The sequence below is a fragment of the Typopeltis vanoorti genome, chromosome 3 (assembly GCF_054136105.1).
Source record: "Typopeltis vanoorti isolate ZY-2024b chromosome 3, IOZ_Tvanoo_1.0, whole genome shotgun sequence".
Lineage (NCBI taxonomy): Eukaryota > Metazoa > Arthropoda > Arachnida > Uropygi > Thelyphonidae > Typopeltis > Typopeltis vanoorti.
In genome coordinates, this window is record NC_143551.1 from 78421916 (window position 1) to 78434958 (window position 13043).

The 13043-nt window shown below is 36.3% G+C and overlaps 1 protein-coding gene across 1 annotated transcript in view; it reads right to left on the reverse strand.

Moving 5' to 3' along the window:
* Positions 1–13043, reverse strand: part of und (methionyl aminopeptidase und) — a 219942-nt gene that overhangs the window by 40719 nt on the left and 166180 nt on the right. The window contains exons 9-10 of the mRNA XM_090415735.1: positions 9850–9946; positions 3996–4099 (exon numbers count right to left, since the gene is read on the reverse strand). Coding sequence (XP_090271861.1) covers positions 3996–4099; positions 9850–9946 — 201 coding nt within the window. The remainder of the gene's footprint in view (positions 1–3995; positions 4100–9849; positions 9947–13043) is intronic.

Consider the following 13043-nt stretch of genomic DNA (forward strand, 5'->3'; position numbering starts at 1 on the left):
CGCAGCACACCGGTTGAAAATCGCTGGTTTAGGGCACAAGAATATACAAGGAATTTGAAATAGGAAGTGATCACCATTTAATTTTGACATGATAAAAATTAATTTCATACTGAAATTAAATTTCATCCCTCATTTAGTAAAGCTTCCAGAGGTGAACTGTAGACTTACAAAGATTATTCAAGAAAAAATGACTCAGGGCAGATTGGAGAGAACAATTCCAGCAAGGGAGGAAGTTGTTTGAAAGAATAAAAAAAAAAAAAAAAAAACAGAACTCCACCGAGAAGCTAAAAAGTCAGTCCTGGAAAAGAATGCGTATTGAAAATTCTTAGCAAGTCAGCATATGTCTATAGGAAGACCAAGATCTGGGTAGACTGATAGTGCAGTCAATGATGCCCTACAAAACAGAAATATTATTATTATTATTTCGGGTGACTCCAAGGAGTCCTTAGACTCATCAAGGCAGGCCCAAAACATCATGTCCACACAACTATATGATATTCTCACAGTATCTATCATACCTTGCCTTGAACTCGCTCACCGTCATAGCACCCACAACAGACTCTGGCAGCTAATTCCACTCATTTACCACTCTAAAAGTAAAGAACCCAGCTCTAACACCCCCTGCTAACCACACTCTTGTCCAGCTTCCATAGGTGTCCCCTAGTTCTCCCACCACCAATCCTGATCTCAAAAATATCCTCTGAATTAATCCTATAGAAACCCTTTAGCAATTTGAATGTCTCAATCATATCTCCCCTTTTCCGCCTATCAACTAGTTTCTGTAACCCACAAATCTTCAACCTGTTCTCATATGGTTCATTCCATAGACCAGCTATCATCTTAGTCACTTGCCTCTGGACCTCTCCACCTCCTCCCCATCAAGAAGGAACCGAGGTGACCAAATCTGGGCACAGTAGTCGAGATGAGGTCTTATCAAGGCTCGGTACAGAGGTACAATAACTTGCTTGTCTCTGCTCGTCAAGGTATTTTTCAACAACCAAATGAGCTGATGAGCTGATTTAGCTACTTTTGCAATGTGTCTGCTAAACTTCATCTCCCTATCCACCAACACTCCAAAGTCCCTGGCCTCATCAATCTCCTGGAGTAGTTCCACCAATGTGGTATACTGCTGCTAATCTTTTCACCCCAAAATGCATAACCTTACATTTTGTCACATTAAATTGACATCCATTCTCCTTAGCCCAGAACTCCAATCTATCCAAGTCATCCTGCGAGATTTTGACATCTTCTGCATTCACTATCGCCCTACCCAACTTTGCATCATCAGCGAACAAATGAACTGTTCCTCTTAGATCCTTCCCTATATCGTTAATGAATAGAACCCTGCAGCACACCACTAGTCACAGGCCGTCTTTTGGACTCTACTCCTGAATAAACTACTCTTTGATATCTCTCCATCAACCACCCACCTATCCATCTCACCAACCCTATATCCATTCCCATATGTTGTAGTTTACGGATTAGAATTCCATGTGGTATCCTGTCAAACGCCTTTGCCAGGTCCAGCAGTATCACTGTAAACCCATTACCCTTATCCAGTTCAGTCGTCACCTTGTTATAAAACTTGAGCAAGTTACTGAGGCATGATCTACTCTTCACAAAGCCATGCTGTCCCCTATACAGTATCTCCTTTTCATCAATCCATTCCTGTATTTTTCCCTTGACTACTTTCTCCAAGACCATGATAACGACTCCTAATATGCTGATCGATCGGTAATTTGCAACAGTAGTCTTGGATCCTCCTTTATGCAGTGAAACTATTCAGGACTAAATCAGACCCGAGACTCAGATTAAACAGCACGGTCAAGGGCACTGATAATTCCTTAGCCGCTTCACGCAAGACCCGTGCCGGCGTACCATCCAATTCCACAGATGTATTCACATTAAGGTTCTGTAATTGACTATTCACCTCCACTTCATTCATCACTGTTCCAATATAAACTAATGGTTCCTTCATTTTTTTAATGTCACCACCTGGATGATATACTTTTGCAAAGTGCTCGCTCAGTAACTCCACTATATCGACTGATTCAGTGACCTTCTTACCATTGTCATTCCTTAAAATCATTTTGACGTGTACAGTTTTTTTTCTTGCTTGCAGCATATTGAAAGAACTGTTTGGGATTCTCTTTAGCTTGCATAGCTAGTTTCCTTTCCTAATCCGCTTTTGCTTTTTTTACCACACTCGTTACCCTTCTGGCCTGCACTTTATACCGTTCGTGTGCCTGCAGGTCACCCCTTTCTTTAAATTCCCTCCACAGTTGTTTCTTTTTTTGCAGCTCAAGCTTAATGGTGTTATTCATCCATTTAACCCCTACTTGCTTTATTATTCGGACCCTATAACCTCCTGTAAATGCTCCTTGACCACTTTCCATGCTCTATCGACGTCCAGCCCTTGCAGTCGTACATGCCATGGCACTGATCCAAGCAATCTCCTAAGCTTGTCATACTTGCCAGCACGGTAATTCCACATATACCCTGTCTTAATCGAAAATTCCACACCTTTAGCCACCTCCCAGGTGGCTAAAGGTGTGAAATGTGAAAAAACCTTATGATCACTCTCACCAATAGGTGGCAATATGGTCATATTCATTACAGTCAAATTCTGAGATGCTATTACCAGGTCAAGCACTATCACACCCCCAGTATTTTCAATTACATGCTGTCTCAGATAGTTATCCCTTAATAATTGAATAAAATCCATTTCCTTCCTCACATGTGTCCTCTCCTGCTTCCAATCAATGTTAACATAGTTGAAATCCTCCATAATAAGTACCCTCATTCCACTCATTTCATCAATTTGTTTATGCATACTATCTCCACCATCTATTCCATCACCTGGTCTATAGCAGCACCCAACTGTATATTTTATAAAAATATAAGATATAATTTTGGAGACTTGACAGATAACAGATTAATGGAGAAAAACTGTCAAAAGGAATTTAGTGATAATGCAAACTCATCATGTTGGACTATCTTCTCCTCTCTCTTTTTAATATTACTCTTACCCACACTAGAGACTGCATGGGCTTATAAGCTAATAAATGCTATCCATGGACTGGGGTCAAGTGTAAAGTAATCTGTTTATATTCTACTTAAAGTGATGGAGTTTTAGTCCTTAAGGAATACTACATGGGGAAAGCTATTCCATAGAACTGAGGTAGATAGAATAAAACACAGCTGGGAGTAGCAGGTTTGGTGGACCAGACATTCATTTCTAAAAAGTTGTTGGGCAGTGGTTGCTTGAGTTCCTGTAGGTTTAGCAGAAATGTAAGGTCATAATGGATGAGAGTTCTGCTGAAGAACACTAATGGAAATATCTTTAGAAGATACAATATAGAAACTAAATGTTTATGAAACAGTGGCTGAAGAGTGCGAGAGGGGAAATCATCAATCAACCAAACTGTTCTCTCCTGAACAGCATTCTAAACTTTTAGAGAGGTCTTACGTGCATCACTTCAAATGTGAGAGCAGTATTCCAAGGTTTGGTAGATTTGAGATTTGTACAGCATAAGCAAACAGAGCAAACATAATGTCTGGAGTGAAAAAGGATGCCAGGTTTTTGAAGTGGCTTTAAAGGCAATGCTAGGAATAGCTAGGAGTAAGAGTCGGTCCAAGAAGAAATCTTTATCAAGATCTGGTCTTGGTTGTTAAATAAAGCATTATCAAAGGTAAGTGGAGACAAACTAAGTTCTTTCTCATTAGAAAACATACAAAACTGTGTGTTTTGTATGTTTTGGAATCACTGAAGGTGAACTGTTGTCACCCTAGTGAAAGATGATGTGGATTAGTGTTTAGGGACTTATAGATAATCTTGAAGCTTGAGATGTTTTGAGAACTGCAGGGTTTTTCATATGAGTAGGATGAGTGGAGAGTGTTATTATACCTCACTAAGAGTACATATCAGGAATTTGTGATAAAATTTAATTTTTTTGATAAAAAAAGTAAATAAAATAATATTTTTAAATTCTTGCCTCCATTTTAGTGGCCTCTCCACCTTTTACTATTGGAACAGTTTTACCAGCATGGATGCGATACTGTCCTATTAAATGGCCATTAAGATTTCGAATAGACTTCACTGGAAAAAAAAAAAAAAGAAAGAAAGAAAGATTTAATTCAACTAATCTTTCAAGCAGCAAATTATTGTTGATTTAAATTAACAAAAATTCAATTATTCAATTCAGTGCATATAACTGATTTTGGCAGTGAACTATGTAATCTCACTTACACTGCTTGGAAGGAAGTCAACAGACACCCATATGCACGGTGCATCATGCCGTGTAAGGAATCACATGTTTGTAGCCTGTATAAATTGGAGGAAGTCAGTGTAACTGTGTCAGGATGAAATGGCTGCATGATGGACATTGAAAGAGGCATTGTGATAGGATGCCATGTTGCAGGTCTATCTGCTCAGCAAATTGCTGAACAATTGGACCATCCCAGCGCAACAGCCAGCAATACCATACTGAGATGGAAGCGCAAGGAGTCAACTGAATATGAGCAAAATGAGGTCCTATATGTTAAGGTGGCCACCATGGCTATTTGTTCCTCACACTATAGTGTCTGTTGACTTCTTTCCAAGCAGTGTATATGTTTACCTGTAAAAAGGAATTAAATTTGTTAATTTTTTAATAGAAATCTGCAGTCCACCAGCATTGTTGGCTGAGTACTCTCCAAACAATAGCCTGTGGGTTCGAATCCTACGGTGGGCACCGATGCGTTGGATTCTGATTATGTAGAGATTAGAGTAATTATTACTTGGTTCAGAATCCAACATGATCTTCCATCACAAAGGCTAGACTTGTAAATATTATTTAATGTAAACAACTTATTTTACAATTTAATTAATTAATCAAAGATATATGTATTAATAATGAAAAGACTGTATTAAATATTATTAAGCTATTTTATTTATTGCTACGATAATGTTATAAGAATTTGTATTCAATATTAACTGCACATTAATTGAAATGTAAATATTTTCTATTTATTCCTACTTGTAGAAGTTTAACGTTATGCAATAGCTCAATTTTATTGTTTTGTTGTCATGGAGATTTAAGTAAGCAAGCGAGCATGAGTTTGGAACACCACGTGAGGAGAAGGTTTATTGAAAAGAGTTTTAGAAACAAATCACGAGAATAATTTAGGTGGGAAGAATGGATATAAAAAAGGAAGAACACTGGAAATTATTATTATTAAGAGAGAGAGAAAGGAGAGGATTGGCATTAGGTTGGAATCGGGGCATTCGGGAATCACAGTGCGATAATAGCGAGTCGGCAAGTCACTCAAGCAGCTAATAAATTGTAGAATAACAATTATAGCTACGGAAGACAGCTGAGTGACTACTAAATAGACTAGCGATATTTGAGTTGAGATTAAATTTCAGGGCCGACCTTTCAAGGACATACAGAACCTTGAAGCAAAGCACAGTTATTAGCGAATAGTAGAGGCTGTAAAGTTGAAGTTTACCGTTAGCTGTGATTAGAAATATATTGCCTAAAGAATTAAATGAATGCAGGAAGAACAAACAGCTGTGCATATAAAACCTCAAGTTAAGGAATTATTGTGTATTGCCTTAATTCATAAGTGATCAGTAGTATTTCATGCAAGAACGTTTGTTTATGTGTATAGTGACCGACGATTAATTCAGTTACTGCTTAGAAGATTTATTTAATGAGTGCCGTATACTGTTTAAAGTGTTTACAGTTATAAAAAGTGTTTACGTATAAGTAGATGAAGAAAAAAGATTATCCGTAAGATTATTCCAACCATTAATATTTCTATACAGAGAAGTGTGTGAGTTTCATCCTAGAATTTCCTTATATTAACAGTAACTATTGGTGAGAATTAGTTGAAGTGTAGAATTAAAAGTGTTTGTTTGTGAAGAGGTGTGTTACTGCAATTTTTATTGTATTTGGAACTTAAGGAACTGCAAGAAGACTGTACTAGAGATAACAGATTTACCATTGTCTGAGTTTGTATGATTGTACTTATCAGAGAAGCTAAAATGTTTGTGATATCTTACTGATTTAAACTTAAGTGTAAAATTTGTGATTTTAAAATTAAATGTTTGTTTTTGTTAATCAGATGTTGTGTTTTGCCTGAATCTCTTTTACTGCACCATTTATAAAATATTCAAACCAAAGTGGGTAAATTAAGTAAGTTAAATATACTCGGCCAGTATATATAATAACATCATATAAGGGAAGGGTAGTTAAGAGTTGGTTTATCTTCAATTTTTGAACTAATTCAGATATAGAGTGGCGCAGTCTTTAAATATAAATTTTCTCTATATTTGAGTTAGAAATCAACTTACAACTTATTAATTAGTTAAGAACATCATATTAGTAATCATGTCGGATCCAAGGTATAGATTGAGAAGAAGTAGGATCCAACAGATGTTTGCGATTGTCTTTATATGGGAGATGAATTTGGGTGGGAGACCACCTCCCTGCTTATTGGAAGATTGAAGGGGCTTGAAAAGTTTCAATGTTTTGTCTCCAGAGCAGGTTTTCTGGACTATATAAAAAATAAATAAAAATACAAAAAACATAATATCAATAAAATAGAAAACAGAAATCAAGTAAGTGACTGAATGAAGTCTAACAGTTTGCAACAGAGCTTAATGATTGAAGGCAATTAATTAGAGACTTCTACATAGCAAAGAAGCTACACAGAGGTATTTTCTCCATGCCTTCTTATAGCAAAACTAAAGCACTAACAAAAGAGATGAAGCTATCTGAGAAATTGTAGAAGTGTCATATGGATGTATTGAGACAAAAAAATACCACAACAAATGAGATCCTATAAAGTAATAAGTAGAAAATAATATAATCAGACAACAACAATCAGAAGGGGAAAGAATTAGTATAGTAATTAACAAGAAATACGAAGATACATTTCTTGGTTAGGGACAGCATAGTGATTTGCAAATTCTCATGTTGTAATTTGTCACATGTGTCTTATTTGAATTTCAAATAAGATTTCTGCTCCAAATGAAGGTGGGAGTAAAAAAGAAGAAATGCTTTCAGAAAAAGCAACTGACAGACAGAAAACAGGGAAACCTGTATCCTCTTGGAGATCTAAACACAGTTTAGTAGGAAATAAATTTATTGCCTCCAAACACCTAAAGAAATTATTATAGATAATTATCAAAAGGTAGATTTTGTAAGTCACATTCTTGTATAATGTTTGTTATAACAACAGAATAACAAGAGCTTGTCCAATATTTATTATTTTACTTCTAATAGACCGTGACTTTACAAGTAACTGTTCTACATATAACACTCTGAATTTTTCTGTTCAGAGTGTTATATGTAATTCTTCAGTTATTTTCTTTACATTCAGAATTTTATCTTAGAATTTGCAATCACTAGCTAGTTATTACAGAAAAGGAGTTTGTTTAAATTCATGTTAAAGGATACTATTCCTTGGTTATTTCTGTTCTTTTCTTTGTTGTTTCATTTAAATACATCTTAGTAGTGCAGATATCATCATGTGGTCTCTTACAGAATACCACATTATCTACTCATTCCTGAATTTTCTCTTTGGCCAATTTTCCAGCACTTTTACCACCACTCCTAACATAGTGATTAACCTATAATTTGCTCCAATCTTACAACTTCCTAAAAAATAATTAATCTGCCCTCTTTTCACTCCCTTGGGCCTAGCCAGAACTGACACAACCCACAGCCATAATGCTCTCTCCAATTCTGACATCAATCCCTATCACATATGTCATAGCAATATCCTAACTTGAATGATATAGCCTTACATAAAGTGGTCATTCAGTGCATTCACTGCACAATTTTGTTTGCTTCTATAAACTAACACCAGAACTTATTAAAGTTATCCTTCTGCGGTCATTCCTCCTACATAACAAAGAGCTCTGAGTTTCCTTTGGTCTGCTTGGCCAATTTTTTCTCATAATCTGATTCTGCCTTCATGATTGTAATGATCACTTTTCTTGCCTGACCATTGTACTGTTTGTGAACTTGCTGGTCACCTTTCCCCTTATATATACTCTGCATTTTTGCACCCCCCCATGCACTGCTAACATCCTCCCACTTGCAGATTCTTATGTAGTTGCAGTAGCACTAGCACATGGCAGTGTCTTCTAAGCTTGTCATGTAGTTCTACATATATCCATTCTTAACTTTCCACATTTTGCAATATCCCACCGTTAAGTATATAAATTCAATTTCTTGCCATGTGATCTTTCATCCTTCCAAGTGTCTCCATAGCTGACACCATCATAATAATTACTTGATCTGCACTCATTGTACTAATTTGCTGGGCATCTCTTCTACATTATCCCTGGAGCACACTGGCCTATAGCACTAACCAATTATATTTTGGATTCAATCCCACACCACACTACTTCAAAAGACCTGCTGTCCATCTGTCCTGTCTCCTACTCTTTTTTTTTGGCTGCAATTCACCTGTTATCAGCAGCATCCCCACACAATCATCTCTATTCTCCCTAAAAATATGAAACGCTTCACATTCTATTCCTGCATCATCTACTGCTGTTACTACTACTGAACTACATCATCTGCTGTTAGCCAGGTCTCACTAATGCCTATAACTTTGGGTGAGGTCGCAATAAGAAATGCCCCAAACTCTTATTTCTGACATCTCTAGTATTAGTATATAGAAAGTAGCACGTACTCAGGATCCCAATCACTTTTACACACTGAATTGACTACTCCCTTCAATGTTACTATTTGAGAGACCGAATCCACCCTAATTGTTTTAGTTTTCCTGACTTTTAGTCATTCTTGCACTCATTTGACTCATGGGAACCTGTACACACACACACACACACACACACACACACACACACACACACACACACACACACACAACACACCTGCATTCACCTTAATTGCTTTAGTTCCTCCTGCCTTTGACATTTCTACAACCTCTCTAGACACCTAACTCAGAATCCATTTAAGTGCAGTCCATCAGCATTATACAAATCCTTCCTTCCATCAAATTCAGACCATAGTTCCACAAACCCTACATCATTTCTTCTACACCATCTGCTATCATTGTTCTCCTCCTCTATCATAACATGAAGACATAGTATTCACTCTTTTGCTCTTCTTTTTCACTTGTTCCAAGAATTCCTTCACATTCTCCCTCATACAATACTTCTCACATCTCAAGTCATTAGTACTAGCTAAAATGATCAATTCTTTTAACTTTATCTTACCTTTTTTTTGCATCCTGATAGCATCATTAATATTATTAATTTTTACACCAGGAGAACAAGATTGTCATGCTTGTATTCTTCTTATCATAGAATCACAGTAAAATATCTTCTCCTTAACCTCTTTTTCTTGTTTATTCATATGATCTCGTTTCTTATACCTTGGACTTCTCACTTTTTTCTCTTCTCAACTATGCTGATCTCTTGACATTTCTGCAATCTTTCAATTTTGTGCTTTGTGAGGACTACATGTAATATATATATTGTTAATTAGGTTTGCTACATAACAATGATATTATAGTAAGAACGACATTTTTTGCTCTATATGAGAGTAAACTTAGACCATTTGTGAATATCTGCATAGTTATACTTACCAGTCTGAAACATCAATGTAATATTTTGGTTATAGTGTGATTTTGCTGAAGAAAAAGTGATATTTACCAATATGAAACTCAATCACATGTTTTATCAGGTCATTATCAAAAAACAAACTTCATTTTGAAGTTTCAATTTATTGAGCTTCAGTAATAAGAGAGTCACATCAAACTGATGAAGAAAATTTAGGATATGTCCTAAATTTTCTACCTATTATAATGAAAAGTGAATAAACATACCTTGGTATGTTTTGCCATCCAGTTCAACTTCATATGATTCCATAACTTCTTGAATAGCTTCTCCTATGTCACAAAGTCGAACATCAATACCAGATTCCTAAAAAAAAATTTAGATTAACTGAAATCGGGGTATCTCTGGTCTTAAGAATTTAAAAATATCCATTTACAAGAGGAATAAGCTAAATTTTGGCACTTGTTATATATAAAAACTAGTTAAAAATTAATTTTCCTTTTTACCTATTATTATTTGTATTTTTATGCCAAATGAACCACTACAATTATGGTCTTGAGATAATATGCGTGTTACAAAATTTTTAAATACCCTGTTGGATTTCTGCTCAGGAGATAAACTAGGTCATCACTCACCATTCACTCCATATTCTAACAAAAGCAAATATACATAAATTCACAAGGAAAGTACACAGAAGATATAAAGCTGTTAGTTATATAATTATTCATAGTGATATTTTCAGACTGATCCATAATACAAGTTTTTTTTAAAACTTTTTTTTTTTTATAATCACACCCACAACAGATTATTCATCATACAGTACATTACTTCTGCAGAGAGGTAGAAATACAAAAAAAACTTTCATGCAGGAAACTTGAAATAATGTTTACTATATTCCAACTTCACACATAGAAAAAAGTGAGAGAGTTAAAATAACTAACCACAGAGAATCAACGAAAAAAGCCAGCAAGGATGGCCTATGGTAACATTATTGGCAAGGAAAGAAAAAAATTCTTCTTCCTTTCCCCCTCTTTTACCTTGCAGTGTTTGAGTGTTTTTCTATTCATTTAACTGCAACCATACACAAGGATAAAGTCCTATGCCTTCTGGTGTATCCTATGTCTGTAGAAGCGTTGAGTTCTCAAGGCCAGCTTGCCTGCTTGGGGGATGAAAAACTCTGCAGTCCACGACCAAGACAAGCTAACTTGGCTATGTCTGAGAAAGATCCCAAGCTCCTCATGTTAGCAAAGGGAATCGAACCCAGGACACTCCTTTCCCAAGCACATGGTTAAGAAGTACATAGCCACTCAGCTAACCGCATGGAGATAAACATAGAAGAGCTAAATCATTGATAAAAGTGGCCAAACAAAATGAAAGAATATAGACAATAAATATTACAAAGGCAGCACAATGTAATCTAGAGGCTATTGAAAAAAATACTTAAAATGGAGGATACAGTAAACAGAATCAAGAGTTAAAGAAGGCCACATAAAAAAAAAGGCAGAGGATAAAGATGTTGTCGATGTATAGAGTAATTACTTTTAAAAAAACTTACATGAGACAAGCAGTGGCAGAAATTAGTCAAGAGAAATGCAGTTGATATTACATATTAACAAACTTCAGTGCAAAAAGTTACCAAAGCCTGAAATGTGGTGGTAAAAAAAAGTTTCACAGGAGTTAAGAGGCATAATTCAGAAAATCTGAATTATGCCTCTTAACTCCTTGAAATGATTGAAATAGAGCTTTCAGTGCCCATGCATTAAAATGAGTAATAAAACTGAATGTGAGAATTATAAAGGAATTGCCCAACGAAGTGTCCTGGGTGAAATTTATGCAAGCATACTTGAAAAGGAACAAGCAGGATCAGGACTAGCAATTTTAATATCATGTTCCAACACAAAGATCTGCATAAAGTTATACAGAGAGAGAGAGAGAGAAGATGAGAAATCAGGGAGTGATCTCACTGATTATCTTATTGTTAATAGCAATATGTTTGGCGTTGGTTCAGGACACAAGAGTATAGGAGATATGAAATAGGAAGTGATCATTTAGTTTTGAGAATGATAAAAATTAATTTCATACTGAAAAGAAAACCTGATATAGAAAGTTCAAAATGAATCAATAAAGTGGATTTTGAACTTTCAAATGTACAAACATTATTTTAAGAAAAAAAGAAAGCATTCGAAAACTGTAGACCCTGTAGCAAAACCTAACAAACACCAAATGATTCAGCCAGTCATATAGTGAAGTTGTTCAGGATAGAAAGATAAGAACTCCATGTTGGAGCCAGGAAGTTAAAGAGGCAGTCAAGGAAAAGAAGAAAGCATATCAAAATCCTGAAAAAAATCAGCCTGAGCTCTCAGAGAATACAGGAAAAAAATATAAGAAAGCAAAGAATTGTATAAAAGTAGCTTAACAAAAAGCATGGGAAGACTGGTAAGAAGATTGATATGAGTCTCGAGAGCAGGGAAGATTATGCAGGAATGAAAAGAATGTATGATAAATCCATTGCACAAGGGTGGTGCAGAGACCAATGCACCCAACTATCGACCAATTAGTATCTCAGGAGTGGTGAAGCTTTCGGAAAAATGGGTTAGGGCTCACATCCAGAAATGGGTTGACAGTGAATTTGACTTTGCAATAAACATGGGTTTACTAAGGGAAGGTCATGTTTTAGCAACTCAATCACATTCTATAACGATGTTACCATTGAACTAGACAAGGGGAATGATACACAACAATACTTTTGGATTTTGCTAAGGCTTTTTGACAAAATAGAGCATGGTAGACTGTTGCATAAATTGGAGAATATGCATTTGGATTATAGAATATTAGTGTGGATAAGAGGATGGCTGACTGAAAGATATCAAAAAGTGGTATATGGGGGATGTGAGTTTGCAAGATCATGGCTCCTACTGCATATTTCCATGCGAGGGTGAAGAATGGTGGGCTTGGGATTCCATCACTTAGATGGCTGATCCCATGCTTGCGGCTGTCAAGAATTGTGCAGTTAGAACTATCTTCAGAGAGGCTTTCTACAGCCAATTAATACAAGAAGACTTTAGGTGGGCTAAAGGCTGGTCCCATTATCAAGGTACTTTAATCAAGTCAGCACCCGCAAAACACAAGAGATGGGAATCTCTGTTACACTGTTCTGTAGATGGTGCACCTTTAAAAGAGTCATATCTGGTGCACCCCCCATCAACATGATTGGGTAAGGGATGGCACCAGACTCCTCCCTTGGTTCGAGTATATTGGCTTTATCAGGATGAGGATCAATGCCCTGCCTACTCGAGCCCACACAGATCGAAGGGGTAGTGACGACTCCAACTGTAGGGCTGGCTGCCACTATAGTGAGACATTATCTCATATAACCCAGTGTTGCTTCTGCACCCATGGGGTCTGCGTGAGGAGGCATGATGCTGTGGTCTCTATTCTGAACAACCGTTTTAAGAACAAAGGT